We start from the raw sequence: 27,186 nt of genomic DNA on the forward strand, positions 1-27,186 counted from the left end.
GGTGACTGTTGTGGACTAAACCTGGTGACTTTGTGAAGATTGCTCGAACAAACATTTTGTTTTCCTACATTATGGAATAATGGGAAAATCCCCAAATTTTGCATGTTTTTGCAAAACATGGCCGCTAATCCATAGCTCTGTTGGCCATCCCATAAACATTTTAAAACTTCCTGTGGATGACCCACAAACACGTCTTGGCTTCATTTGTTGGGAAAAAATCTTTAGAGCCCCTTCAAATATTTTGGCTCCGTTCATTTTTTGGCATTTTTTCCTGCTGTGATGTCACCTTTCTTTGGTTGTTTGTTTGTTTTTGGAGGGGGGGTCCCTGTGTCGTAAATACATTTTGATCAGGTTCTCGGTTTTTTTGCTGGGTGTTGCTTCTGTGAGTTGAAAATACTACAAAACAAATCGTAAACTATTAGCAGCATCAGTCTCAACCACGGTCCATTTATGAAGATGCAGCTTGCAACAAGTTGAAGACAAGCAAGAAGGACATCTTTTGGAAATAATCTTTATTAAAAAGAAATATATATATTCCTCATGAGTAACACCTGATATGTTTGAGGAGTGTCAAAACTCTGATCATGCAGCGGTCAACACCTGTTGGATTATGAGTTAAACATTCTCCTCAGTTGAAGTGTTTCTCAGAAAGAACAAATCAAACAGAGATGTGTTTTGCTAAAAGGATACCTTTGATTTAGTTTGTCAACCCTTAAAATTCTGTTAGACTTGAGCAGAGAAAGGGCCACAGAGATTGGTTTTAGTGCAAAACACAAGAACATTTAAGGAAAAAAGACCAGATCTATTTATTTTTATGGATCAAAATGATGGATGTATGTTTACTTTCAACTGCAAAGTTGAATTATCAGTCAAAAATGAAGTAGCATCAGTGATGGAGGGCATCACTTTGCCTGTGCTAGCTAAAGCCCCGGAAACTGAACACGCCTGAAATTGGTGCTTGCATTTTAACGCCGTCTCCACAAACAGTTCCTGTGGTGCTTCACCCAGAAAAATTCCCTTTTTTGGGGTCAAATGTTTCACTACAGCTGCCTGCAGGCTCCATCTTCCCCCAGCGCGTCACAGCATTACTGCTAATGAAGCGTGCAGATTTGAATAAGTGCTATTTGCCAGCTTCAAATCTGTCATGTAAACATGATGAATACATTGTTTTTTTCTCATTTATTTATACACCTTCTTTTAACTACTATTGAATTTTGATGAAGCTTCAGTGAGCAAAACAACAATTTAGTCATTTTGTTTTAATTTCACTCTTGTGTTTTATGTTTTAGATGTCTCTTGCAGTTTTCAGTTGCCTGTTGTTGGCTGTTGGAGGACATGATGGAGTTTCTGATCTGAAAGCAATAGACGTTTATGACCATGAAACCGACTCATGGAAGTAAGACGTCATGACGTTTTCTTTCACCATTGATAATTATTTTTTTTAGGTGATGGGTTTGTACTTAAATTCCCCCTCCAATCATCTTTTGATCTCTTTTCAAAGAGTTCCCAGTGGTCTTTTAATCAAGAATATGTTGTTTTTAAGCAAAATTTTCTTGGACGTAGTTTCTGCAGAGCGGCAGGATTTTATTACATATTCACCTCTAAAGTTGTGGGTGAGACTGATGGCACAGAGTAAGCCCTCCTCCCCTTCCCATCATCCATCTGTTCACGCGCTGGATGCATCAGAATGGGACGGAGCATGGATTTTGTGGCTTATGGCAGCGGTCCCTAACCCCCCGGCCGCGGACCGGTACCGGTCCGTGGGTCATTTGGTACCGGCCCGCACAGAAAAAATAAAATAACTTACATGACTTCCATTGTATTTATTTCGGAATCTGAAAGATGTTTTATTTTGAAAAATTGCCCGTTTCTCTGTTCCATTCGTCTATGTCACTCTTGACGCAGGCCAATTCGCTCGTCTCGGTCACGTGATAGGATGCCGTTAAAATAAAACCCAGGAAATGGCAAAACAGGCTAAATGGGGTTGAGCACGGTGTTTGTATTTGCCTACGGGTCCTTTCATCTGGCAGTTATGTTGTTTCACCCTTAGTTATTTCTTCCTGTTGTGTTTACTTCTTTTTAGCACCATGAGTGTGGGAAGGGGAGAGGATGATGACACCTGTGTGATATACAATGTTTAGCGTGTCAAAATAAAAGTGCAGAGTACGTCTTATCACGTGTCTCTGCCTTTACTGCAGCGTGTGTTCGCCACATATAACATACCGGTCATAAGAATTTTGCCAGACAGCAGACATTTTGCCAAGTCCGTGGCGCAATAAAGGTTGGGGAGCGCTGGCTTATGGTATTTTTTCATCTGCTCCTGATTCACAATGATTTGAACAAAGAAATAATCGGGAATGAAAATTTAATATTCTTTAAATATGTTCTCCGTTACCAGAAAATGCCACAAAAACATTCAATTCAATTCAATTCAATTCAATTTTATTTGTATAGCCCAAAATCACAACAACAGTCGTCTCGATGGGCTTCGAAGTAAAACATGAAATCAAAAGGATCACGAATACAAAGAGTTCAATAGAAAAATACTAAAATGAACTAACAAACTGACTAAGCTATACTGGTATCCCTGCCCTTAGACCCCCCTTCGCGGTAAGGAAAAACTCCCAAAAAAACCGGATTCCGGAAAAAACGAAGAAACCTCAGGGGTGCCCACATGAAGGAGGGATCCTCCCCCAGGACGGACAGGCGATTTACCAGAAATCTTAGAGAAGAATTAACTTATCTAAATCTACAACTACATATATAAAAGTCCAGCAGACGAGCTTCATCCAGCCGTGGTTGTGGGGACAGTCAAAGGCGCGAGTCGAGCCGGAGACAGGAACCACAGCCAGGTGTAGGAGCAGGAGCAGAGACGAGGTAAACGGTCAGGAACAGGAGCACGGATGAGCCAACTGGAGTCTGGAAGCACTCCCACTCCCCAGGAGGGGAGAGGAAAAGAGGGACAATACATGAATCGCACTGCACCAAACAGAGGCATGGAGAACTAAATGATAAATTATGATCAAGAATAGAGGAGAGGAAGGGTAGAAGTAAAAAAGGAAAGAGGACAGAACCCCAGAGCACCATAGTTACCCCAGCTTCAACTTCTAGCAGCCTTTTAAAAGAAATAGTTATTATTAAGTTTAATTTAAACAAATTAACATTAAGTTAAATAATCTCTGAATACTAACTAGTCTGACAATAAGCCTGTCCACAGAGGAATGTTTTCAGTCTAGCTTTGAATGTAGAAACTGAGTCGGCCTCTCTTCCATGAGCTGGGAGTTTATTCCATAAGACAGGGGCTTGGTGGCTAAACGCTCTACCTCCAACCGTACTTTTACTAATTCTAGGAACCACAAGCAGTCCTGCATTTTGCGAGCGAAGTGTTCTGATTGGTTGGTAAGGGACTATGAGGTCCTTAATATAGGACGGGGCCATTCCATGTAAGGCCTTATAGGTTAACAGGAGGATCTTGAACTTAATTCTAGAATCAACTGGGAGCCAATGGAGTGAAACTAACACAGGAGTGATGTGATCTCTTCTGCTGGTTCCAGCTAACAATCTAGCAGCTGCGTTCTGAACAAGCTGGAGACTTCTTAAGGAACTCTTAGGACACGCTGCTAACAAAGAGTTACAGTAATCCAGCCTCGACGTAACAAATGCATGGATGAGTTTTTCAGCATCACTCTTAGAAAGTATATTTCTGATCTTAGCAATATTCCGCAGGTGAAAAAAGGCAGTTCTACATGCCTGAGATATGTGAGCCTTAAATGATAAATCCTGGTCAAGTAAAACCCCAAGGTTTCTAACTGTGGAATTGGGGGCTATACTTATGCCATCCAGGGAGACTATCTGAGCAGACAGAGTATCTCTGAGGTTTTTAGGACCAAGTATAATGACCTCAGTTTTTTCTGGGTTCAAGAGGAGGTAATTAATTGTCATCCAGGTCTTGATGTCACTGATGCAGGCGTTCAGTTTCTCTATCTGGTCATTCTGGTCAGGCTTCATGGATAAATACAACTGCGTATCGTCGGCATAACAATGAAAATTAATGCTGTGTTTCCTGATTATGTTTCCTAGGGGTAACATATAAAGCGTAAACAGGATCGGTCCCAAGACTGAGCCCTGTGGGACTCCATAGTTGACTCGAGTGCACTGAGAGGAATGGCCATTTACATTAACGAACTGATACCTATCAGACAGATAGGATTTAAACCACTGGAGAGCAGATCCTCTGATCCCTATGTCCTGCTCTAATCTATGGAGTAAAATACCGTGGTCGATAGTGTCAAAGGCAGCACTGAGGTCCAACAGGACCAGAATAGAAAGTAGTCCCTTTTCTGAGGCCAATAACAAGTCATTAGAGACTCTAACTAGTGCAGTTTCCGTACTGTGGTGAGGTCTAAACCCCGACTGAAAGTCTTCAAAGTGGCTGTTGTCCTGTAGGTGGCAGTAAAGCTGCTTAACTACAACTCTTTCTAGGATTTTAGAAATAAACATGTTCAAAACACTATTTTTCATTGGATTATTTCTTCAAAAAAAATATCATTCTTGTGAATTTTGCGCCAAAAAATAACAAAATTCAGTTAATGAAATTAATTAGCCACATATTTTTACAGATGTCTGGTTTTTTTTTGTGGAAATTATTACGTAGCATATATTGACTGTCAAAAACCAAGTGCTTCTTGCATCAAGACGGACTGTTTCCTATAGCCAGACAACTGCATGGAATGACTTCATGATTCATCCAGCAGGCTCATGGACTGCTCCTATATATTATATATGCCTCTGGCTGCTCACTGAATCAGAGTGCTTCACTTCCTGAACCTCTTCCCTCATTCAATCTGTTTTTAGATACTTTGGGAGCCTGAAGAGCAAGCATCCAGGCGGCATAGTGGCTGTGCTGAGACCCAACAAAACGCTAATATGAATAAGCACGGATAATAACGTGAAAAAAGTGTCGGAGCTGCTGTCTAATGGATGCGGGTTTCAGTGGTGATGCAGGAGCAGCACAGAGGCTGAAGAGTTCTCCCTAAAATTATACACAGCTGCATTAGTCACAGATGACAGCTAATTCTGCTAAATGACTCCAAGCACTACATCAAAGCACATTAAAGGTGACTAACTTAAAATTTAAAAGTGGGTTTTGTACCTTATGAGACTTTTAAAATTGAATTTTCTCTTTAGATGTGTCTGAGGTCGATAGACTTTAAAAAAAAGATTTGAAATGATTGAAACATTTTATACATCAAGAAAAAATATTTGTTTTTTATTTAGGCTTGTTTTTTGAGTAATATCAATCCACAAGAGAGGGATTTCCTAATTTTTAAGTGAAAATAAAAGTTATAAATATATATTTTCCTTCCTTTTTTTATTTGTTAACAATCGTTGGTGTTCAGGGTAACAAATAAAGCATTAAAGGACACAGACATCAGTGGGAATCCTGATCATCGGTGAGCTACGCAACTGTGTGAAATCCCACTGTTGGCATGGGAAAGCAGAAGTGGTTGTGTGGGCTTTAACATGATGACGCTCAGAGCCCTTTCCCCCTGGAGGATAATGGGCTGAAGTGTGGAGAGGCTGAGCCACAAAGCAGCACCGCTTCTCCAGAGGAAGCAGGGAACTGCCGCTTGTCCTTCTGTGCCAACAGAATGAATATTTATTTCAATTTAAGGGGGACAGTAGTTAGACAAGTGGCAGAAGACAGAGCCGTTGCAGGTACGTTTTAGGAGTAGATTACCTATTTGTGATTGTCATGACTGCATGCTAACTGGATTTTTCAGGGGAAAAATATAAAAAATTGAAAAATTAATATTTTTCAGCCTCGTTTGGACATTTCTTTGGACCAAAATTAAGCAGGCTTAATATAATTCAATATGCTTCTAAGATTGTGTTTCAATAATTCGTTTATTTATGCATGTGGACTGATACGTCCTTTTTCAGAGGATCAAGAATATCTATATCAGCCTGATCTTATTTGACCAAAAAACACACAAAAACAAACCAACAGACATCTGAGATTGACTTGAAGAGAGTTTCTTCGCCTCACCACCAAATCCAGCTGAACTGTTTCAAACTTGTCCGGTAGATGGCGAGACGTAAGTGCGTTTGAATCCGGGCTGAGAAAAACAGCGGCGTCCTCCTGCTGTGCCGAAAGGATGAGAAGATGCTGATGCTGATGCGGAAGCGCGAGAGGCAGGAGGACCGCACGCGCCTCGGATGTCCTCATCTTTAGACGCGTCGGCGGGAGGACTGCAGCAAGGAAAGCCACGAGCTCCGGTGCTCCTCCGTGCTCAGGCGCGTTACATAAGGGCAGCGGATGAAGGTTACTGTGGAGCGGATGAAAGGAAGGCGCGTGGAACCCCGAAAATATGCGCCCTGCTTCCGCGAAGTGATGTAGTTCGGAGACAGGGACCAACAAAGTTGTTGCTAAGCGACGGGGAAGTCCTGACCCGTGTCTCGGGGCTAGCGCAGTGATATTTCCATCAAACTTCAGGTGTGTGGGAACTTAGAATTTTCCAATCACCACTTCCGTTCGAGTCGCCTTGATTGACCTGTAAACTGCCACTTCGACCATTCCGGGGCCAAAACACGTGAGAGGTTGGAAATGACAGGGCTGGAGGGGATTTTCCCCATCGGTTTAAAGAACTTGGTGCGCTGGATTCGGTGTGCGAAGGATGAGGAGGCTCCGGGGGTACACCTTTGGCAGGGGCCGTCGTGCGCGTGACAGCCAGCTGTGCGAGCGCGGAGCTGTTGTTTAGGATGATGGGACCCCACAGCCAGGTACACAGGTAACCAGCAGGAGGGCGCACGCGCACCTTTAACCTCCACGCAGGAACCCATTCATCCCCAGAAGAACATAAAACAAAAATATAAGACTTCGTTGTTTGTAACCTCAACCTTGATTCCGTGTTTTCTTCAATTATTCTGCATCTGAAAATGTTAAAAAAAAATAGGCTGTTTTCATAATTTGCTTTTCTGGTTAAAACTCATGCAAAGTGGCCAATTTTCATTTTATGAATGTTACATATTTATTAGTATCCACTATTCCTATTTTAAAACTTGTGATTTAAGCTATGCCTTGCCATTTTAAAATAATCTTTAATAATTTGATCATCTTCTTTAAAGACCTACTCCAATGAAAATGGTAATTTTGGTGTTTTTATCGTGTTCTTGTAGCATTTTTCTCATGATGATGGACACATATGAAGAAAATTAAAAATTAAATTGCATTTATGAATATTTCTTTGTTGTAAACCAGGAGCAGATGAAAAATTCAGTTTGAAAAAGATCTTATTTGTGACGTAGAAAAATACGTCATCGGAGCTTCCTGCTCAGCTCCATTCTGATGCTTCCACTTGCAGACAAATAGATCCATGCGCGTCTTTGTTGTCCTTGTCAGATGTGGAATCTGATGGATAGCTCTGATATTGCTGAGGGCCTGTAAGCTAGCAGGAGAGAGTGTAAACAGAAAGCTCTCAGCAACGGGAAGAGGAAGAGGAGCGGGGTTTCTGCGTAGCAATGGTCCCGCCCACAACTCAGAGGCAAACTTCTAATGAATTACTGCCGCCCTGCAGAAACTATGACCTTTTTTTTGCCTAAAGAGTGCATAATCAAATTAAAAAGAACACTGGGAACGATTTGAGAATAGATCAAAGATTTTTTTTCTTTGAAATTTCTTTGTTATCTATTTAGAGGAAGAAGTTCTTAGTTTTCATTGTAAAGCTTTTGTTTTACTGTTTGTTCTTGGTTCAGTTCCTTCTTCTGATGAAGGACAGGATTTACGAGATGATTTGCTTTTTTTCTGCCTTTGTGCTCTGACTAATGAGTTGGGGGAGGGGGATACTGCTGTTATTAGTGGGCCTTCCATACACTAATGTGATGACCACACACAAACTCTTTAAAATGTAGCAGTGTTTCTTCATGTAAAGGGTTTCACTGAAATGAAAACCATCTTTGCAGGAAAAGAGTTCGACAGAATAAAACATGCCCTCAATCTTTTCATTAATTGCAATTTGGGAAAACGTGCATGTGTCGTGCACATATTATTATAATGTGTCCCACTTCTAAAATAGTTTCCTTGTCTGTGTTTTGTTTCTTGGGTAGCAAATAGGCTTACCCAATATGTTTGATTGAAGAATTCACCCTCAGCGTGTTTGCTCAAATTAAAACCGTGTGCCTTTAATAAACAAAAACTGTATTCAGTTAATAGCTGGCAAACCCGCCAGCATTTCTACTTTCCTCAGAGTGAACTCCATAAACATGTAGAAATGCATTAACAGTGTAATCCTTTTTTGCTTAAGGAGCAGCAAACTCTGAAAAAGCTTAAGCCACCAAATTGGCTGTAAATGTAATTATGGTGCATTCTCCCTAATTCTTAGAGGTTTGATTTTTTTTTAACGCTTTAATGAATATTAATGAGGCTCTAAACTGCCCTTCCCTGTGTTTTTCTCCTCTGTCAATCAAATCCAGCACAAACTTCAGTCATGAGTCCCCCACGGCGATCATCGAGTTCCCATGGTGACAGGTAACCGAAGCATTTCCCTACATGTGACCCTACAACATACAAACACCTTCTGGTAAATTTCCAGAGCATGCCCTACATAGTGCACTAAGTAGTGAGGGAAGTTGGGCTCAACCATAATCTGGATTTTACACTTCCTGTTTCTAAATTACCACAAGTTGCTTAAATTAAATGCTTTTTGATGGTGATGCAAATATTGTTTTTTTTGCTGGCTCTGTGTCATTGTCTTTTTCTTGTTTACAAAAAACTTTTTTGACAGAGTGTTGTGTTAAATTAATAACGTTCATGAAACGAATGTAAACAGTAGAGCACATTGTGTAATTTTGTACATTTCTTTCACAAATGTTGACAGATTTCATCTGGTAAATATCTGCTCTATGCACTTTCCAGATCAATTACCTTTTAAAAAATTGATAAATCAGAATGTAAATGAAAACTATTACATTTCATTTAGTGATTTAAGTGATTATGCCTTTAAATCAACTAAAACACATTTTTTGTTTGTTTTTTTGCTGCAAGTTCTAGAAACAGTTCAAATGTTGTACGGACTCAGATGGACAGATGCTGCTTTCTCTCCCTGTTGTCCTCCAGGCCCTCCGAGACCCTGCAGAAAAACAATAGCAGCAACTCAGGTGTCATCCTGGACATCTCCACTCTGAAGATGGCAGATGTGGACACAGAGGTGCCTCCTCTTCCACCCCGCTACCGCTTCAGGGACTTGCTTCTGGGGGATCAGACGTTTCAGAATGATGACAGGTAGGAGGAAAAGCACTTCATGTTCTTCGGCGTGTGACCCACCACTTAGATATTCCTGGATGGGTCTATGTATGCGTGTGCACACAGCTATCATGTTTTAATCCTCCTGGGGAAACGCTGTGAGTCCCCTCAGTGGAGCTCGACAGATGTTGTTTGTTTTTTTGCTAAGGAGGAATAAAAGAGCAAAAAAAATTACACAACGAAGATGCTTTTAAAGATGTCAGAGTTCAGTATACGTATTTTTACAGGGTTTTTGAGGTACATGAAGTCTGTGATAACAGTGTTTTATGCAGTAGTTTCCTCCTCTTCTCACACAATGAGTATAACCTTCTGACGTGTTAGCATATAATCTATCAAGGGCATTTTTTTTACCTCCGAGCTGCAGAGATTTATATTTTACTGCCCAGATTTACTGCTCACTACAACTGGAGCTCTCTCCCTGCATTCATCCCGGTGCTCGCTTAACCACAGAGCGGTGCACCTGTGTCTTCCCAGCTGAGCTCCGGGGAAAGTTGTTAGACTCTAAAAGCTAATGCGGACACTGATAAAAACCAGGAAGCATAACATTTTCATTCTTTTCTACTAAAGTCCAAGTGCTCTGACGTACGTTGGTCTTTAGCCCGAGGTTTGTCTTGCATGAGTTTGAGGCAAATTGCCTCAACCGCTGCTGAGTACTCAAGCTTTCCATGGAGCTGAAATGGAGCTCTCTTATGGTTGGATAAGCCGCCGCATCATACATGACATGCAAAAAAGTGACCAGAGACCTCTGCAACATGATGCTGTTGTTATTTCAAACTTAAAGTTACTATTTTTTCATGATGAAATGTGATCAGTTACGCTACAGAATCTATAGAGTGATCACTCGTCGAGTCGTTATTTAATATACGACCGTCACACAACATGTCGTTAAATTCTCACTCCGATCGTCCTTTGATTTACTTCAGAAGCATTCACAGTGGTTTTTTAAGTATGACGATGCCATTTTGGGGCAAAATCCAAAAAACCTATTGATTTTCTTGGACACAGTTTCTGCAGAGCGGCAGGAGTTCTTTAGAAATTCACCTTGATGAGTTGTGCGCTGGATCATTGGTGCGGACCAACCCTGCCCCCCTTCCCCTCTGCGTTACTGTTTACACCTCTAACTTAACATTAGCGGTGCAACAAAAAAGGCGAGCAGTATCGGAGCTATCCAGCCGTCCAGTTCTGATCCAGACTCCAGCTCAGACGAGGAAAACACAGACGTTCATGGATCTGTTGGTCTGCAGGGAGATGCGTCAGAACGGAGAGGAGCAGGGAGTTTGTGGCTCCGCCCAGCGTATTGTCTAGGTCACAAATATGGTCTTTTTTCACCTGCATCTTTTTGTCTGCTCCTGATTCACAACAATTTGAATAAATACTCAGAAGTACAATTTTCAATTTAATTTTCTTCACACCAAAAACACCATTTTCATCAGAGTGGGTCTTTAACACATCATAATAAATATTTTAAAGCAGTTAACAAATATTTAGCAATTCACTGATACTTAACTACAGGTTGTTTGTTATCTAATAATAATTAATAAAGTACGGCTATGAATCATTAAAAAATAGTAACAAGTCACTTATGACTCACTAACAGTTAGTTATCTTTTGGCTATAAGGCAAATGTATGAGTCATTAACAAACTGTTATTAACTGTTAACACACCATTTTAATTCATTAAATACAAGTTTATTAAGGATTTGTTAACTAGCTGTAACAGATATTTATTTTAAAGTGTTACGAACATTTTTCGTAAATCGATCATTTATTTTCTGAGCTTTTAATCTGCTAAACTTTTACTTTTCTTCATTTTTGATTGTGTTTACTGTTGGGACCTTCCAGTCATGCATTTCACACCTGTTGGTTTGCACAGGTCTCATCTGTGGAGGTGGATTTTTTTTTATTTAGATTAACTAATCCATAGCTTATCAAAAAAAAGACATAACCAAAGTGTGTACCGTAATTTCCAGACTATAGAGCGCACCTGATTATAAGCCACGCCCATTACATTTTTAAAGGATAAACCATTTTGTACATACATAAGCCGCGTGTGCCCACATTGAAACATGTGTTGTAGAATGAGGATGTGTATGTGCTGAAACGGTCGCAGTGTGTTTAGAAAAAGGAGGGAGTGAGCGCTCTCACTCACTCTTGCACTGCTCCAGCTCCTTCCTCCCACACCTGCAGCGCGCTGACACACACACACATACTCATTCTACAACACCTATATAGTTTGTTCATTAGTTATATAGTTAGTTGTTACTGTTATTTGTAAATAAAGAATACTGCATTGTAATTATTACTTGTACCTGTATTCATTTGCGACACGGCCACCGGGGGATCTTGTGTTGGGGGGAGGGGGGGTAAAACGCGACACCTCAACTCCTGCTGCGTCATCACCACGGTGATCGAAAATCCCACACCGTCACAGCTCTACTCCAAACAGTGCCTGGCTGTGACGGGGCAGCAAGATGGGAGTGACAGCACTAACAGGGCTGGTTAAAAAAAATACAAAAAAACATACCGGTAAAAGTCACTGGGAGAAGTAAAAAAAGGTCAATGAGAGCAGCAGTAACTTATAGGCCTCTGCGCGGCACCCGCCTCCTGTGCACTGAAACCATGGAAGTCTTCCTCCTCAGTGTTGGATTGGAATAGCGTCAGATATTCTTCACTACGTTCTCTCAGTCTCTCCTTCGTTGTAGTTGTCAGAGTCACTCTCATCCTGAGGTAAATTCTCTCCTGTTCTTGCGCTGTCATCTCCGTCACACAGCAGACCGGCTTTTCCAAACCCGTTGGTGATGATGGATTTTTTCACACTGCTTTTAACTTGAAAGCTGCGTCATATGCATTTCTTCTTGCATTTTCCATGATGAGAATCTGTTCCTGCTATTCATTCACAAAGCAGGAATTTACATTAAACTTGCGTCTTCCTCAAATTATGTACCGTATTATCCCTGTCTCACTCTTAGCCTTTCTTCTCAAAAGTAGCGGCTTATAATCCGGAAAGTGCGGTACTGAGAATCCTAAATTTGGTAAATGAAGCCTTCTGTTCACAGTCTGTCATTCATGTTTCATTTGCGAGCCCCCCACAGAGTCTGTGTGGATTCCCTCAGGAAAACAGTAGAGTTTTGACTCAAAAAGCCAAAGCTTTGTCTCTGGTCCAGCTTAAATGGCCTCTGTTTTGTATGCAAGCATGAATGTGTATTTTATATGTTGACAAAGTTAAAGGGTTTGAAAGACAAAACTAGTATTATTAGCATGTTTTATACCAAGGTCTGGGTGAATACTCGATTCTAATTGGCTGCCGGGTGTGGATTAAAAAGTGATAATCAGCTGATGCTTCATCTGGTTGGATCCTTTCTTTGTTTGTCTTTTTTTTTTACCTGAACAGAATCATTCCAGCCTCCTGCTGTGTTTCTGGCTCTGTTGGGTTTAGGGTTTCTGGATCCGCTCATTTAAAAACAAAACAAAAATGTTGTTCAGATTTTGTCAGCTCATATTAAACGGCTGATCTCTGCATGCTTTCACATTATCCTCCGTCCCTAATGCCAGCGAAAATCAACAGACAGTATCTGACCATCGGACTGGAAATTCAAATAGACCGTGTAACTGGGTCTGTCAGACGTGGTTGTGTTCGATGATGAGCTACATCATGTTTTTTGCTGCCTCATGAAGTGTGAAGCCGGAAAACAACTTCACCTTAAGAGACCTGCAAACCTGCACAGACACACTTTTGCGTTTGCTCATTTGTGTTTTTCTGCAGAATGATGGACATATCTGGGCTATGAGCATTATAGCATAAAGGCGCCACAATTTCACTAAGTGAGGTAGTTATCAGGTGAACAAAAGCAACAAAAATCTATAATGAAGGAAGTGATTTTGTTCATTTTCTTTCCTTACTTTTGTCTCATAATTTAAACAATGGTAAAACAGGTGGTGTAGGACACCACCTCAGTTTATTATTCATTCCTCGTAATACAGTTAAAAAAAAATCTGTTTCAACCCTTGTGCTATCCTAGGGTCTTTACCATTGGGAGTTGGGTCATCTAGACCCACTAGACAGTGCTATGAACCTTTTTTCTTCAATGATTTGTGATCTTCACTGGTGTCCATGGATTACATGAAATCTTTCCACCTTTATCCACCTTTGTCATGGTAGGGAGAACACCTCAATGGAAGGGGGGGGGTCATAGTATAGCACAAGGGTTAAGGAGAAACCTCTAAACGCTAACTATGACTTTTTTATGGTTGTTTTGATCGTTGTTTCTTCTCATTGGATCACAAAATAAGGGAAGATCAGGCTGGACCTGCTGTATGTGACCTGCTGCTCCACCGAGCGGCTGCTGTCAAGAGGATCTTCTGATCGTGGCAATCACATACCTTCTAAGTACTGTCTACACGTTATAGCCATCCCATCCAAAGTGTTGAAAACTAAGCTGAAACAAACACAAGGTCAGATAATGTTTGTTAACAAAAAGTCTCCAAAATCTCCAACCACTGCAGACTACTGAATGAACTCCTTTCGGCATCTACAGAGGACATTTGGGGCTTTGCAACGATACCAAATGTAAAAGGGTGGGGCTCTGAGAATTGTAGTTTTTGGTGATTTTTTTTTTTTTAAACGGATTAGATTAAATGACTTTTGTCGGGGAAGATATGAAAACAATAAGTCCAAGTTTAGTGTAATGTACAATAAAATAAACACAAATTTACACAATATAAACTACATAGTAATGAAATATAAAAATATTAACCATGAAATAATACTAATGACAGCAGTAGTTACTTAAGAAGAAGAAGTTAAAGTGAGAAGTGACAAAGTAGCAGGGGTATCAATCCTAGTCAAACCAGGTGAATCCACTGGTCAACTGTGCAAGAGTCTAATGGCTAAAGGGAAGAATGGGTTTCTGAGACTGAAGGTGTTACATTTCAGACTCCTGTACCTTCAACCTGAGGGGAGATATGTGAACGGTCCATGTTGAGGGTGGGTGGAGTCCTTCAGAACGGAGGCAGCCATCCTGTGGACTCTGCTGCGATACTCTGACTGCAGAGAGGCGGTGGAGCCCTGGTGATGCTCTCAGCCGTCTCCGCCACTCTACACAGACGTTTGTGGTCCATCACAGTTACTCTGCTGCACCACACAGTGATGTAGTTGGTCAGGAGGCTCTCAACTGTGCATCTGTAAATGTTACAAAGGATGCAAAGTATCAAGAAGTGGAAAGCAGTGCTTTCAGTACCGATCATTTCTGTGTTGTTGGTTTTTTATCATCCTTTTGATCCTCCAATCCTTGTTCTTCTGTTCATTTCCTCGTGCTGCTGCTGAACTGTGAGGTTGGAACCGTTCCTTTGGGTCGCCGTTGCTCCCAGGGTGGGGTCTGGCAGCGCAGCGATGACGAGTCTGTGTGGGTGAAACAGGCGTGTGAGTGTGCATTTCATCTGCAAAGCTTTCTGCGTTTGGACTGTTGGCACTAAAGGAAGCGCACCTGAGGACGAATTTCTCACTCCGTCAGTCAGGGGACCCTCCACGCTTAAAGTCAGAAATGGAAATGAGCCACAGGATACTTGAACACGTTCTGACCGCCTACATATCCAATAGCAGAGGAAAACAGAAGAAAATGTCTGGCACTTATCCCTCCCACCTGGCGTCTAATGATGTGGGGGTTTTCTCTCTTCTAATCAAGGCAGGATGCTGATGGAAGTGTTCTCAACAGAGTGAGCAGTGTTAATTGACCGTTTAATCAGCTCTTAATAACCTGTTGTGTTTCAAACTGTGTCACTTGAAGCGGCGAGGCGGCGCTGACACAAAAGCCTCCGACGTGTCACAAACTAACCTCTCGGTTCAGTGACTTTAGGGTTTTTATTTGGTTGCACTGAGACCGGCTGACACTGGTTTGTCCGAGCTGCCTTTGTGGCAGAAATTATAGCAGCAATATGAGGTCCGCATTGTTTTTATCTGAGGGAGTTTATGAGGCTGGGAAGATGTAGAACAGAGAAAAAGGGAGAGATGAGGAGCAGATGAAATAGATGAAGAGTCAGGGTTTGTGCAGATGACAGTTGAGAAAAAAAAGAAAATGTGGCTGCAGTGAAGTTTCTCTTGTTTTTGAACAGCTTGAGATCCCCAAAACTGGGAAAATTAAATGGCTTTTATTTTAGAATTTAAATTTTGGGTCCACGCTGCACGACCTGGGTAAAAACCAATCCAATTTTTTTCATGCAGATCAGGACAGAACGTTCTTAAAAATTAGGTTTTCCTATTTTAATCTTCTCTCATTACTTGAAGCTTCATCCATATGGAGCCAAACACTGACCGAAATATATGGATCTTATAGCCAATCACAGTTGAGCTCGCACCTTTCACTGACTCTGATTGGTTTAGACCATGATATTGACATGATGCGTGTCTGCTGTTGAACTAGAAGAGGACTTCCCAGAGTCCCAGACATTTCTTTTCACACCTTGAATGGCCCGTGACTTTGATAAGTCACGTCCATGACAAATTTAGGTCACATGTTCTAGAGCAGGGCTGCTCATTTCTGGTCCTCGAGATCTACCACCCTGACTGTTTTCCAGATCTCCAAGTCCTGCTAGCTGCTGATTAGCTCAATCAGATGTCTCCACATTCTGATTGAATGAACACACCTAATCAGCAGAAGGCAGTGCAGTATTTAAGCCATCGATTCTGCAAGTTCTCCCACAAAGATGAGAGGCCTGTAAGGTTGAGAACTGAAGACTGGCTAGTCCACTCCAGGACCTTGAAATAAGATAAGATAAGATAAGATAAGATAAGATAAGATAAGATAAGATAAGATAAGATAAGATAAGTGTCAGATAAATGCATCTAGACATTAAAGAAAAACACAATTATAAACAACAAACCACAACAAGAATCAAGTTTCTCATGCACGAGGGAGAGGAGCAAATGTGTTGGAAAAGGTCCACCACGTTTCTCTTCTCAAAGGTCTGCCTCTCCCTGTGCACCTTTTATTAAGAACACAAGAAGGAGGTAACATTTTCAAGACAAAGACAAAAAGTTCATTAGGGGGTGTCGTCAAATGACCCTTTTGGTTGGAATCTAACTTCAAACAGTATCCCTTATCAGCTCAGGACAGTGTGTCGTAAACCCCTCATCCTGGGTGAGGGATGAGAAGCAGATGAACAAACACACAACTGTTTTCAGAAGAGGTAAAAAGGTCAATCTGAGTTAACATTTAAACATACATTTAACCAAATACATTTAAGCAATGATAATAATAAAACAAATTCCTTCACAATAAGATAAGATAAGATAAGATAAGATAAAAATCCTGGTGTTTAGCACCAGGTGGTTAACTTCACACCAGCCAACAAAGTCAGCGATGACCCCCCCTGTACTCCTGCTCGTCCCCCCTATTACACAGCCCACAATGGCACTGTCATCTGAGAACTTCTGCAGGTGACAGTGGTGGGAGTTGTAGGTGAAGTCTGATGTGTACAGGGTGAACAGGAATGGGGAGAGCACAGTCCCTTGAGGTGCCCCCGTGCTGCAGACCACCACATCAGACACACAGTCACGCAGCCTCAAAAAACTGTGGTCTGTCTGTGAGGTAGTTGATGGTCCAAGCAGCCAGATGTTGGTCCACACCTGCAACCACCAGCCTCCTCCTCAGCAGTGATGGCTGAATTGTGTTGAAAGCACTGGAGAAATCAAAAAACATGACTCTCACAGGGCTCCCAGGGGACTCCAGGTGAGACAGGGCCCTATGCTGCAGGTAGATGTCGATAAATACTCCTTACGAAGCCACTCCCTCGTTACCCAGGCAACAGTGAGTTTGGGATCGTTGTCATGCTGAAAGACCCAGCCACGTTTTATATTCAATGCTGATGGAAGGAGGTTTTCACTCAAAATCTGACGATACATGGTCCCATTCATTCTTTCCTTTACACAGATCAGTCGTCCTGGTCCCTTCACTGAAAAACAGCCCCAAAGCATGATGTCTCCACCTCCATGCTTTACAGTAGGTATGGTGTTCTTTGGATGCAACTCAGCATTCTTTCTCCTCCAAAAAGTTATATTTTGGTTTCATCTGACCATAGGACATTCTCCCAATCCTCTTCTGGATCCTCCAAATGATCTCTGGCAAGCTTTAGACGGGCCTGCACATGTACTGGCTTTAGCAGGGGGACACGTCTGCCACTGCAGGGTTTGAGTCCCTGGCGGCGTAGTGTCTTCTTGATGGTGGCCTTTGTCACTTTGGTCCCAGCTCTCTGCAGGTCATTCACTAGGTCCCCCGTGTGGTTCTGGGATTTTTGCTCACCGTTCTTGTGATCATTTTGACCCCACTTGGTGAGATCTTGTGGGGAGCCCTACATGGAGGGATATAATCTGTGGTCTTGTATGTCTACCATTTCCTAATAATTGTTGATTTCTTTACACCAAGCTGCTTACCTGTTATAGATTCAGTCTTCCCAGCCTTCTGCAGGTCAACAATTTGGGTTCTGGTGTCCTTAGACAGCTCTCTCTTTTCTCGGCCATAGTGGAGTTTGGACTGTGACTGTTTGACGTTGTGGACAGGTGTCTTTTATATTAATACAGGTAATGAGTGGAGGACAGAGGATCCTTTTACAGAAGAAGTCACAGGTCTGAGAGCCAGAAATCTTGCTTGTTTGTAGGTGACCAAATATGTATTTTTCCACCATAATTAGCAAAATATCTAAAAAAAAATCCGACGTTGTGATTTTCTTTTCTCATCTTGTCTCTCATAGTTGAGGTAAGTTGATGAAAATCACTGGCCTCTCTCATGTTTTTAAGTGGGAGAACTTTCACACTTGGTGGCTGACTAAATATTTCTGCCCCACTGTACATTTTAACAACTGTGTTAACCCTTGTGTGGTGTTCATATTGTTGTTACTCAGCCAGTGTTCGTGGGTCTGGTGGACCCATTGCATGTTGTGGTTTTTAATGCCTCACAATCAAACACTATGATGTTAAAATACTTGACAGATGTTTACCTCATCCAATTACAATCAGTATATTTGGTTAATATTTGCCCTTTACCTTTGTTAGATCACATTCATTACTCATTATTTAAAACGTGATAAAGAAAATCAATTAAAATCAAGATATGAGTGGAAACAAATTTTCAAGTGAAGCAAGGGTTTTTCAAAACTACTGACTTTTATTTATTTGAATACAGAAACTGAACCCATTCAGGTGCACAACACAAGCTGAACACATAGAGTAAACCTATTAGTCAAGACAACACATCAGCCCCATTGAACACATGGCCTTCTAGCCACTAGCCTGTACAACACATGGGCCTGGCTGCTGACGGCCTGGTCCTGTGGCTGGGTGCTGATGGCTTTGTTTTGGAACTGGCTGATGCTCAATCAAATGGTAAATGGTAAATTGCGTATATTTATATAGCGCCTTTCTTCCAAAAAGGACAAAGCGCTTTACAGTCACGGACCCATTCACCCAGTCACACATTCACTCACACTCCGCTGCCAAACACAGGCGCCCGCCTACCACCAGAGGCAAGGTGGGGTTCAGTGTCTTGCCCAAGGACACTTTGACTCATGGGCGAGCAAGGCGGGAATTGAACCTGCAATCTTACGATCATGGGCCGACCGCCCTACCACTGCTCCACGGCCGCCCCAATCTAATCATCTTCTTCAGAGTCACTGTCAGACTCTGAACTTTCAGAAATGTGATCCTCTAATTCTGAAACCTCCTCTTCTGAATCGTCTCCCTCTACATCATCATCAAAAACGTCTCTCTCTTCTAAAATCAATTCCAGGGCCCTCTGCGCAGAAAGTCTTTTGGCCATTTTGATCAGTTCTGATAAGAAACCACACTGGCAAAGCTATATTTATAGTGTCCCGCCTCCAATTTGTAGCAGATAAAGAGCGAGATATTAAAGATTCCCGCAAGAAAGTCAAATGGTTAAATGTCAAATGTGCGGGAGAACGAGAGCAAACAGAGTTGATGCTTGAATTATTCCAACAATGTTGCAACCTCGTGCGGGAACCGCAGGTGCAGAAACAGAACTCACATTTACAGTGAATCTTTCTCTCTCTGCCACTCTCTCTCTTTCTCACTGGTCACACACACACACACACACCCACACACACCCACACACAGCAGGCCCAGACAGGTGGAGGACAGAGTGTAGGTACATAAAACATCAATTTCCACACTTCTATTAGCCCTGGGTCCAGTGGACCCGAACATCTTATATGTAATAGAAATGTGTTGGGGGGGTATACGGTGTTTGGTCATTAAAAATGTATTCGGATATATGTTCTTCACAGAAAATGAGCCAAGGCCAGTGAGTCTGAGTTTGAAAAATTAATTAATTGTATCATTTTTCGTTTGATAAAAAATGAAAATGGGTCCCACAGACCCGAACACCACATAAGGGTTAAAGAAGAAATCAAATCACAATGTGAACGTTTGGATCTAAATCTGTCTGGTTCCAGCAGTTTGACACCAGCTGTTTCAGTTCCCTCAGGAGTTTATTGACCCTAAACCTGTCGACTCTATTTTATACATCCTACAGTTGAGCCTCTGTCTGGTAGGAATGTTATTGCAGTGGTGGGTGTAGCCTGTCATCGCTTGATGTTCGTATCTGAAGCGGAGCGCTTTTCCTGGAGGTTCACCCCCATGCAGGCGGCAGCATCGCCACACTGATGCTGCTGCATCATTAGAAACGCATTTGCTCCCAGATGGCACTGAGCTGCCTTGTTTCTACTCTCTTCCTAATATAGTTCTTCTGACATCTTTTGCATTTCATCTCATTGGTTGCTCACCGTGCATTAGCAGTAAACTCTCACTCTCACATATATTTCCACCTTACTTCTCTAAAACTGTATCTCAATTTGCTCCTGATGCATCTTTAAACAAATAAACAATGTTAATAAAGTAAACACATTTAAGCTGAATAAGGTTTCTCTATATACTTGAGATTTTGAAGCAGTGGAAGTGTTAAAGCTTTAATGTTTAGATAGAAACGAAAAGCGACTCTGAAATACCTCTGATTGCCTCTCATGTGAAACCTTTAACGCACATTAAAAAACCCTCCCAGTGTTTAACCTCACAGGTTTGTGCAGCTCAAATGAGACATATAATGACACGTAGACCCCAAAGGGGCAATTATGAGGAGCTTTTCATGGTAAATATAGGATTTTTACTCTTCGGTTCTGGGGCTATTGCATCTCTTTGCATGTCTTGGGTGGATTTGCTGATTAACTCCTAGCTTTTGTCCTGCCAACATAATTAGCTCTGATGCAGTTGGACTGTCGGATTTTAATGAGCAGCCGTGTCGATGAGGATGTCAGCACACAATGAGGGATCCCAGCATTGGTTTTTTTTTTGTGTATGTGTGTTTTGTGGATCCCACAGTGTCACTCAGAGGAGTTTTGTGGAACTGCACAACAGATTCAAATGAATGCACTTGAATACATTTTGATCATGCAAAAGGCTTGACTGAAACAGTGTCATTTGTTTCTTTGTTGGCATTTGTTGAAGTGCAGCACCGTCTTTCTCTCTTGGCTAGTTTTTACTGAGTTCCCTGTCTAAGGTAATTGGGTAAAACGTCTCATCACTGCTGTAAATGTGGTGTATTGATTACACATTTGTCCGATTGTGGGATAAAAACTGTTTTCTCAAGCTATTCTAAGCTGTTTTCATGACATAAACACATCAAACACCTGCAAATAAAACGGGTTTTAGATGAATGAAGGGTGTGTTATACCTTGTCTGCAACCTGAGCCTCCCTCATGCCTCCATTGTGGCTCTTAGGCTTTAAAGAAACATGTTAACAATGACAAAAATAATGGGTTTGTAGTTTTGGTAATTGTTTTTAGGTAATTATCCATCCATTCCTTGTCTTAACCCGCTACATCCCTTTCAGGGTTTCAGGGATGCCAGAGCCTGTCCCGGCTACTGTTGGGCGTAGACCCTGGACAGGCCGCCGGTCTGTCGCAGGGAATTACTTAATTATGTTTCTATTTTTAACATAACTGATCAAAATTAGGCCAAAAAGGAGAATATTATCATTGAAATAAGTATAAAGTACACATTCTTGTCTTCTGCTGCACAGCAGGCTGTAGTTGGTGTTCAGATGCAAAGTTCTTAAAGTATATAATGACATTTACATGTATAGAGTAAAGAGGACACACTGAAGTCATAATGACAGAAAATTCCATGTTTGGCTTTCTTACACTTTTAATTCTAGTTCATCTGCAGCAGCAGGAAGATCTGATTTGACACATTTTATTTTGAAAGGAACTAGTTTGTGCTCCTGTCAAAAGTAAAAGAAGTCAAAACTTTTCTATTCAGAAAAACACTTGAATCAAATTATAACACTGATGTAATGTGATTACTGTAAAACTTATTTTATAAATGAATGACTTAATGGCCACAAAAGCATTTTTTTTTCTAATAAACAAAATGGGACTTTGCGGCTCTAATTTGGTCTCAGTCAGTAAAAACTGGACCAAATGTCTCTTATAACTCTTTCCTCTTTTGATCTATTTTAAAATCGTTCTCAGAGGTCTTTTCATTATGATTATGCCATTCTTAGGCAAGATAAAAAAAAACCGTGTTGTTTTCTAGGACATAATTTGGCATGGAGCAACCCCGCCCCCCTTCCCCTTACCGTTGCTTATTTCTCAGAGCAGGGAGCTTGTGGCCTGCCCAGCGTTTTTTCTGCATCATAAATGAGCTGTTTTTCAAACCGCATTTTTTCGTCTGCTCCTGATTCACAGTGATTTGAATTTAGAAATACTCAGAAATGCAGTTTTAAGCTCAATTTTCCTTTTGAATGTCCGCCATCATCAAAAAAATACTCAAAATCTTCATAAGAGTGGGTTTTTAAAGGTTGCATGAAATCAGTCAATTTTACTGTCTAAGCAACACATTGACTCTTACTTTGTTTTCAGGGTGCATCTTTGTTTTAGCAGCTTTTCTTTCCTCTGCCATGAGCCAAACTGACAGACAGTGCAGCTGCCGTGAGCACAGGGGCAAATTTAAAGGTTAGCAGTTTGGACTGCTCATAAATTCATACCCTTGAGGTCTTTGCAGTCCGCAAATATTCTACGGAAGGAAAATTTTAGCACAAAAAATAGAGACAAGGAGCTTGAGAAACTGGATTTGCTGCGAGGTGCAAGAGTTATGAATGTTACTGAAATCGTAACAATTTCCCCTTGAGGAGAAGACAACAGCGCAGTGGTGGAGTCATTAGAGTGGTTCTGGTTAGTTCTGTCTCCTCACATCAGGCTGGCCCCTCATTCAAACGGCTCAGCAGGTGAAACTGTCTGCCTTTTATTAGAAGGTAGTTAGTTGCATCAATGTCTTTCCAGTCTATGTGTCAAGTTGTCCTTGAATGTTCAATCTCAGCCCACGCCTGGTGTTTTTCTTTTTCACATAAAGACTGCACTGGAATCCCACAAATAACTGTGTTGTTGCTGCAATAAATCTGAATGTAGGAACAGAAAAAATTTGATCTTTTTTTCCAACCTGCTTGTGGGATTTATTTACATTCATTTATTAACAGATATTATTGGTCAATTCTTATGAAGGTTTCTGTGAAATGACCACATTTTAATTTTACAAACAATGAAGGTAACACTTCTTAATGTAGTATGGTGGCCGACTTCATCAGACAACGTTTGTCTTTTTAAAATAATCTCGTTTTTTTTCATATTGTTTTTATAGAATAAGTCATTCAAGTTATAAACTGGCCAATCAGATGCCTGAGTAAATGTAGGTGGCGCCTGCTGGCCCTCACGTAAAAAACAGGAGATTTCCTTTCAAGTGGTAGGAGTGAAAACCTCCACTAAGCTCCCTCCTGATTGGCGAGACTCGTTGCCATAGAGATGATGACTCAGACCAATCACTGGCCCCTGGCTCCAACATGGAGCATACACCAAAAAACAAAAAAGGCGACTGAATTGACTTTAATTTGGCTGGAGCCAGAAGTAAACCGTTTTCTGTGGACGATGTCACACTCAGTCTAGTTCTCAGATGCCTTCAAAGGACTAAATCTATGAAGTAAAATTTCAAAATACACTTTTTAAATGTAAAGCATAATGAAATAATGTTAATAGTTCATTCCCAAAATATGCTAGTAGGAGGCATAGTTTAATGAAGATTATTAATGAAGATTAATAAAGCTGAATAAGACATTGCAGTATTTTTTTAGCTAATATTAACTGATATTCAGCCTTTTCATACACTCACAGTAATATTGAATGAAACTGAAAATGAGTCATTAGGAAAAAGTACTGCTTGTGAAGAATGTTACTTTAAAAACATTCTGTATTAGTGGCCTTGTGGTGGCTTGTCGTGCCCTGAGACTGGAAGGTTGTCAGTTCAAATCCATGGTCGAGCCATTCCAAAGACTTTTAATAACATGTAATTTGCTTGACTGACACTCAGCATAAAGAGGTTGGATGGGGGTTAAACAGCCAAATGGTCCCTGAGCACAGCTGTGTCTCCAGATCCCGGCTGCCCCGGGGAATGGGTTACATGTGGAGATCAAATGTCACACAAACCCAGAAGAGTGAAAACTGTTGGGACTTCCATCCATCCATCCATCCATCCATCCATCCATCCATCCATCCATCCATCCATCCATCCATCCATCCATCCATCAATCTCCTGAACCTGTTCACAGAGTCGTTGGGTTGCTGGAGCCAAACCAGCTGCTGTTGGGTGAGCGTGGAGTACACTCTGAACAGATCGCAGCGCCACACACTCCCACATTCACCTGAGAGACACCAATTAACCAACGAAGCATGTTTTTGGACTGTGGGTGGAGAAAACCCCCACATCCACAGGGAGAACATGCAAACTCCACACAGAAATGACTTTACAGGACTTTCACTTTTTTTAAATTAAATTATTTCTTCAACGTTTGGCACATGTCGTCAGCCAGACTCATGGTGGTTTCCAACAGAACATAGAGTAGTGTGGAGATTTGATTCTTAATCATCTTGTCTGCCAGGAGGAGAGCATGCTTGTGTGTGCGTCAGGTGAATGTGCAGGTACACTCTTCTGGGTAAACCTGCCAAAGTCAGAGGCTGAACTTCATCCTCCTCCTCCCTGGAAATGCTGTGCGCAGACTGACAGCTCACCCACAGCAGCACCGATTCTCTGCCTTAACAATCTTTGACAGAAGAGCATCGCCATGTATCTCAACACGGGCCTGCAGTTTTATCATCCAGCAGTGTTTATTAGCTGTTTTCTGGCCCATCTATGTTGTAGGTCTGCTCTTAATAAAGAGAGACTAATCACTAGAAATTTTACTGTGAAATATTGTAAACGTGGATTGGTTGGATGTAGATGTTTGTGATGTTTTAGGAGATAAGTGTTATTTTGTATTCAGAATATTCACATTTTATGACATATGATGACATTTTTAATAAGAATACACCTGGTTGCTGCAGCTCAACAAAGTCTAAGCAATTACAGCAATTACTGCTCCAGGCCTTTATGCATTTATATTTATCATTTTTAGTTCAGCGTTCATCCACAGCTGATGCTTAATGATAGGTGAAAAGGCTTCAGTCCTCTGTTAGATTTCTGCAAACGTTTTTCTAAGCATTAGCTGATGTTGTGTAAAAAGATTCTCTGTCAGACCAAAACCAAATGCTTGATTTATCATAATTATTGTACTTATTTATATGAAACGGGTTACATATACATGTCGTTCATTTTCAACATCATCATTAGAACATTTGTGGGGTTTAGTTTTAGCTTTTAAAAGGTTTTGTCACTTAAGAAACAGATCTGTAAGCATTTCGGGACAAAGCATTACAGTGAGTGGATAAAAATTGTACATTTTATTAAAATGTGGACATATGTTGGTAGGAATGTAGACAAAAACTGTTTCCTTTTAGCTGCAGTTGCTGTTTTCCTTCAATGTTTGATTCGTGTTACACAAGCTGCAGTTCTCACTGTGACCACTAGGTGACTCCATTCTCAAATATTTTTTTTAAAATTTATTTTTATTATTTTTTATAATTTCTCCCAGATTCAATGTACAGTAGTAGTTTACTGTTCTAAAACATAGCTTATTCTAAAATTATTGTTTTTTAATGTATTGTTTATCTCATTTAAATAGTTTAAGATATAGTTTATGGATAATTCAGCAAACAGAAGCCCACATCATAACAGCAGATAATTATGATGAGCAAAAAAATTATTATTAAAAAAAATTGCCCTGTGTGTCCAAGAAAATAAAAGAAGTTAGAGTAATTCATTGTTTTGTATGAATTTAGATCATGCCCAAAATGACCTTATCGTATTTAGTTTATGTGGTGAAATATATTTAAATTACTTCTAAATTACATACCTGGTTTCTGTTTTCTTTTTGATAGGCAGAACAGAAAATAAGAATATTTTGTTTTAAATATGTATCCTTTAAAAAAGTTGCCATCCTTCAATTGATGCAACTAAAAAAGCAATTAAGGCATGTTGAAAAAGACCAAAACCACTGTGGAAAAGTGATCATATTTCAGTGTGTAAGTGCTGGTTTTGTTACAAGACCTCGCTGTTTGCCATATAGCAGTTTGTAAACAAAAACAAATCATTTTCACTTGCGGTTTGTCTGAAATAAAAGTGCTGTTTCAAAATACCATCTGCAATCTATAAAAACCAAATACTCTCCAATAAACCCAGCGTGCACGTATACCGTGATCAGACCTGCCATAAATCATACCTTGTGTTGACAAAGTTTGCCTGAATTATTTAAAGTTGGACAAAAAAACAGCAACAGTTATAGCAACATGGAGGCTTCTCAGAGTCTCAAGAGGCTGCAATAACCAAAGGAGAAGACACAAAACAAACATGTAAACCACATTTCCATTGATTAATGAAGAATGTTGATTCATTGGACTTTCACCAGGCATTCAGGTTGTGAGCAGAAGCCTGCCTTCCCAATTACAAAGTCACTATTAGCAGACCATTTCATGGGTTTCCTGGAGGCTGAACTCACAGCGTCATCTGCAGAAAACACTGAGTGTGCTGTGCTGATCTAAATGAATTAGTGAAGCGAGCTCTGCTACTGTTGTGACTTTGACATTACACTGAAGCAAACCGCCTGTGGGAAACATGCTGTGTGGCCGTGAGCATGAACAGTGTTGAGTTTATAACTCCAGTGACTTTTTTAGAGGGTTGCACGGTGGAGCAGCGGTTCGCAGTGAGAAGGCCCTGGTTCAAATCCCAGCTATGTGTAGTTTGCATGTTCTCCCTGTGCATGCGTGGGTTTTCTCTGGGCACTTTGTGTTTCTCCCACAGTCCAAACAACTTGCTTCTCCGGTTAAGTGTCATGGTTTCAGTTTGTTGTGTCTTGTTTTTCGCTTTAGTTCTTGTCCTGTCTTGTTTGGTTCTGTTTCCTGTTTTATTTTGAAAGGTTTCCTGTCTTGTCTTGTTTCTTGAGTTTTACTTCCTTTGGTCCCCATCTGCCCTGATCGTGTTCACCTGTGTCTTGTCTGCCCTGTCTGTATATAAGTCTTGTCTCTGCCTTCCTCCTGTGTTGCTCCATTATTCCTGTCTGGTGTTCATGTCATGCCATGTTCCATGTTTCTCGTCACGCCACGCCACGCCACGCCACGCCACGCCACAGTGAGTTTTTGTATTTTGTTCTGACATCCTGCTCTACAGCGCTTTTTGTTTGTTTTTTGTATATTAAACCCACTAGCCCTGATTCTCATGCCTCCGCCTCTGCATCTGGGTCCAACCGGCTCTCGAGCCACCCTCCACCGTGACATTAAGTGTTCATTGATGACCCAACAGTGGCCGGGATAGGCTCCAGTCACCCCGTAACCGGAAATGGATTCAGAGGGTTAAGCCTTGGTCACAACTGCCCCTGTGGGTGGAAACCAGCTGTCTGGGGGTGAAA

General features: G+C 41.1%; 2 protein-coding genes across 15 annotated transcripts in view; one reads left to right on the plus strand and one right to left on the minus strand.

Moving 5' to 3' along the window:
• LOC105354674 (uncharacterized) overlaps positions 1 to 6,229 on the minus strand; it is a 44,305-nt gene extending 38,076 nt beyond the window's left edge. For all 3 annotated transcript variants that reach the window (XM_020705685.2, XM_011478785.3, XM_020705684.2), the window contains exon 1: positions 6,050 to 6,229. In XM_020705685.2, the coding sequence (XP_020561344.1) occupies positions 6,050 to 6,229 (180 nt within the window). The remainder of the gene's footprint in view (positions 1 to 6,049) is intronic.
• The window catches only part of kcnt1b (potassium sodium-activated channel subfamily T member 1b), a 67,667-nt gene continuing 46,037 nt past the window's right edge, over positions 5,557 to 27,186 (plus strand). For 4 of the 12 annotated variants that reach the window (XM_020705669.3, XM_020705680.3, XM_078953310.1 and 1 more), the window contains exons 1-3: positions 5,557 to 5,718; positions 8,473 to 8,527; positions 9,116 to 9,280. In XM_020705669.3, coding sequence (XP_020561328.1) covers positions 5,652 to 5,718; positions 8,473 to 8,527; positions 9,116 to 9,280 — 287 coding nt within the window. In that variant the 5' untranslated portion in view covers positions 5,557 to 5,651. Of the gene's footprint in view, positions 5,719 to 6,321; positions 6,792 to 8,472; positions 8,528 to 9,115; positions 9,281 to 27,186 lie in introns of those variants that run through there. The other 8 variants (XM_078953311.1, XM_078953316.1, XM_078953318.1 and 5 more) reach the window with 5 other exon arrangements.

The sequence above is a fragment of the Oryzias latipes genome, chromosome 9 (genome assembly GCF_053564925.1).
Source record: "Oryzias latipes strain Hd-rR chromosome 9, Olatipes_Hd-rR_3.1".
Classification (NCBI taxonomy): domain Eukaryota; kingdom Metazoa; phylum Chordata; class Actinopteri; order Beloniformes; family Adrianichthyidae; genus Oryzias; species Oryzias latipes.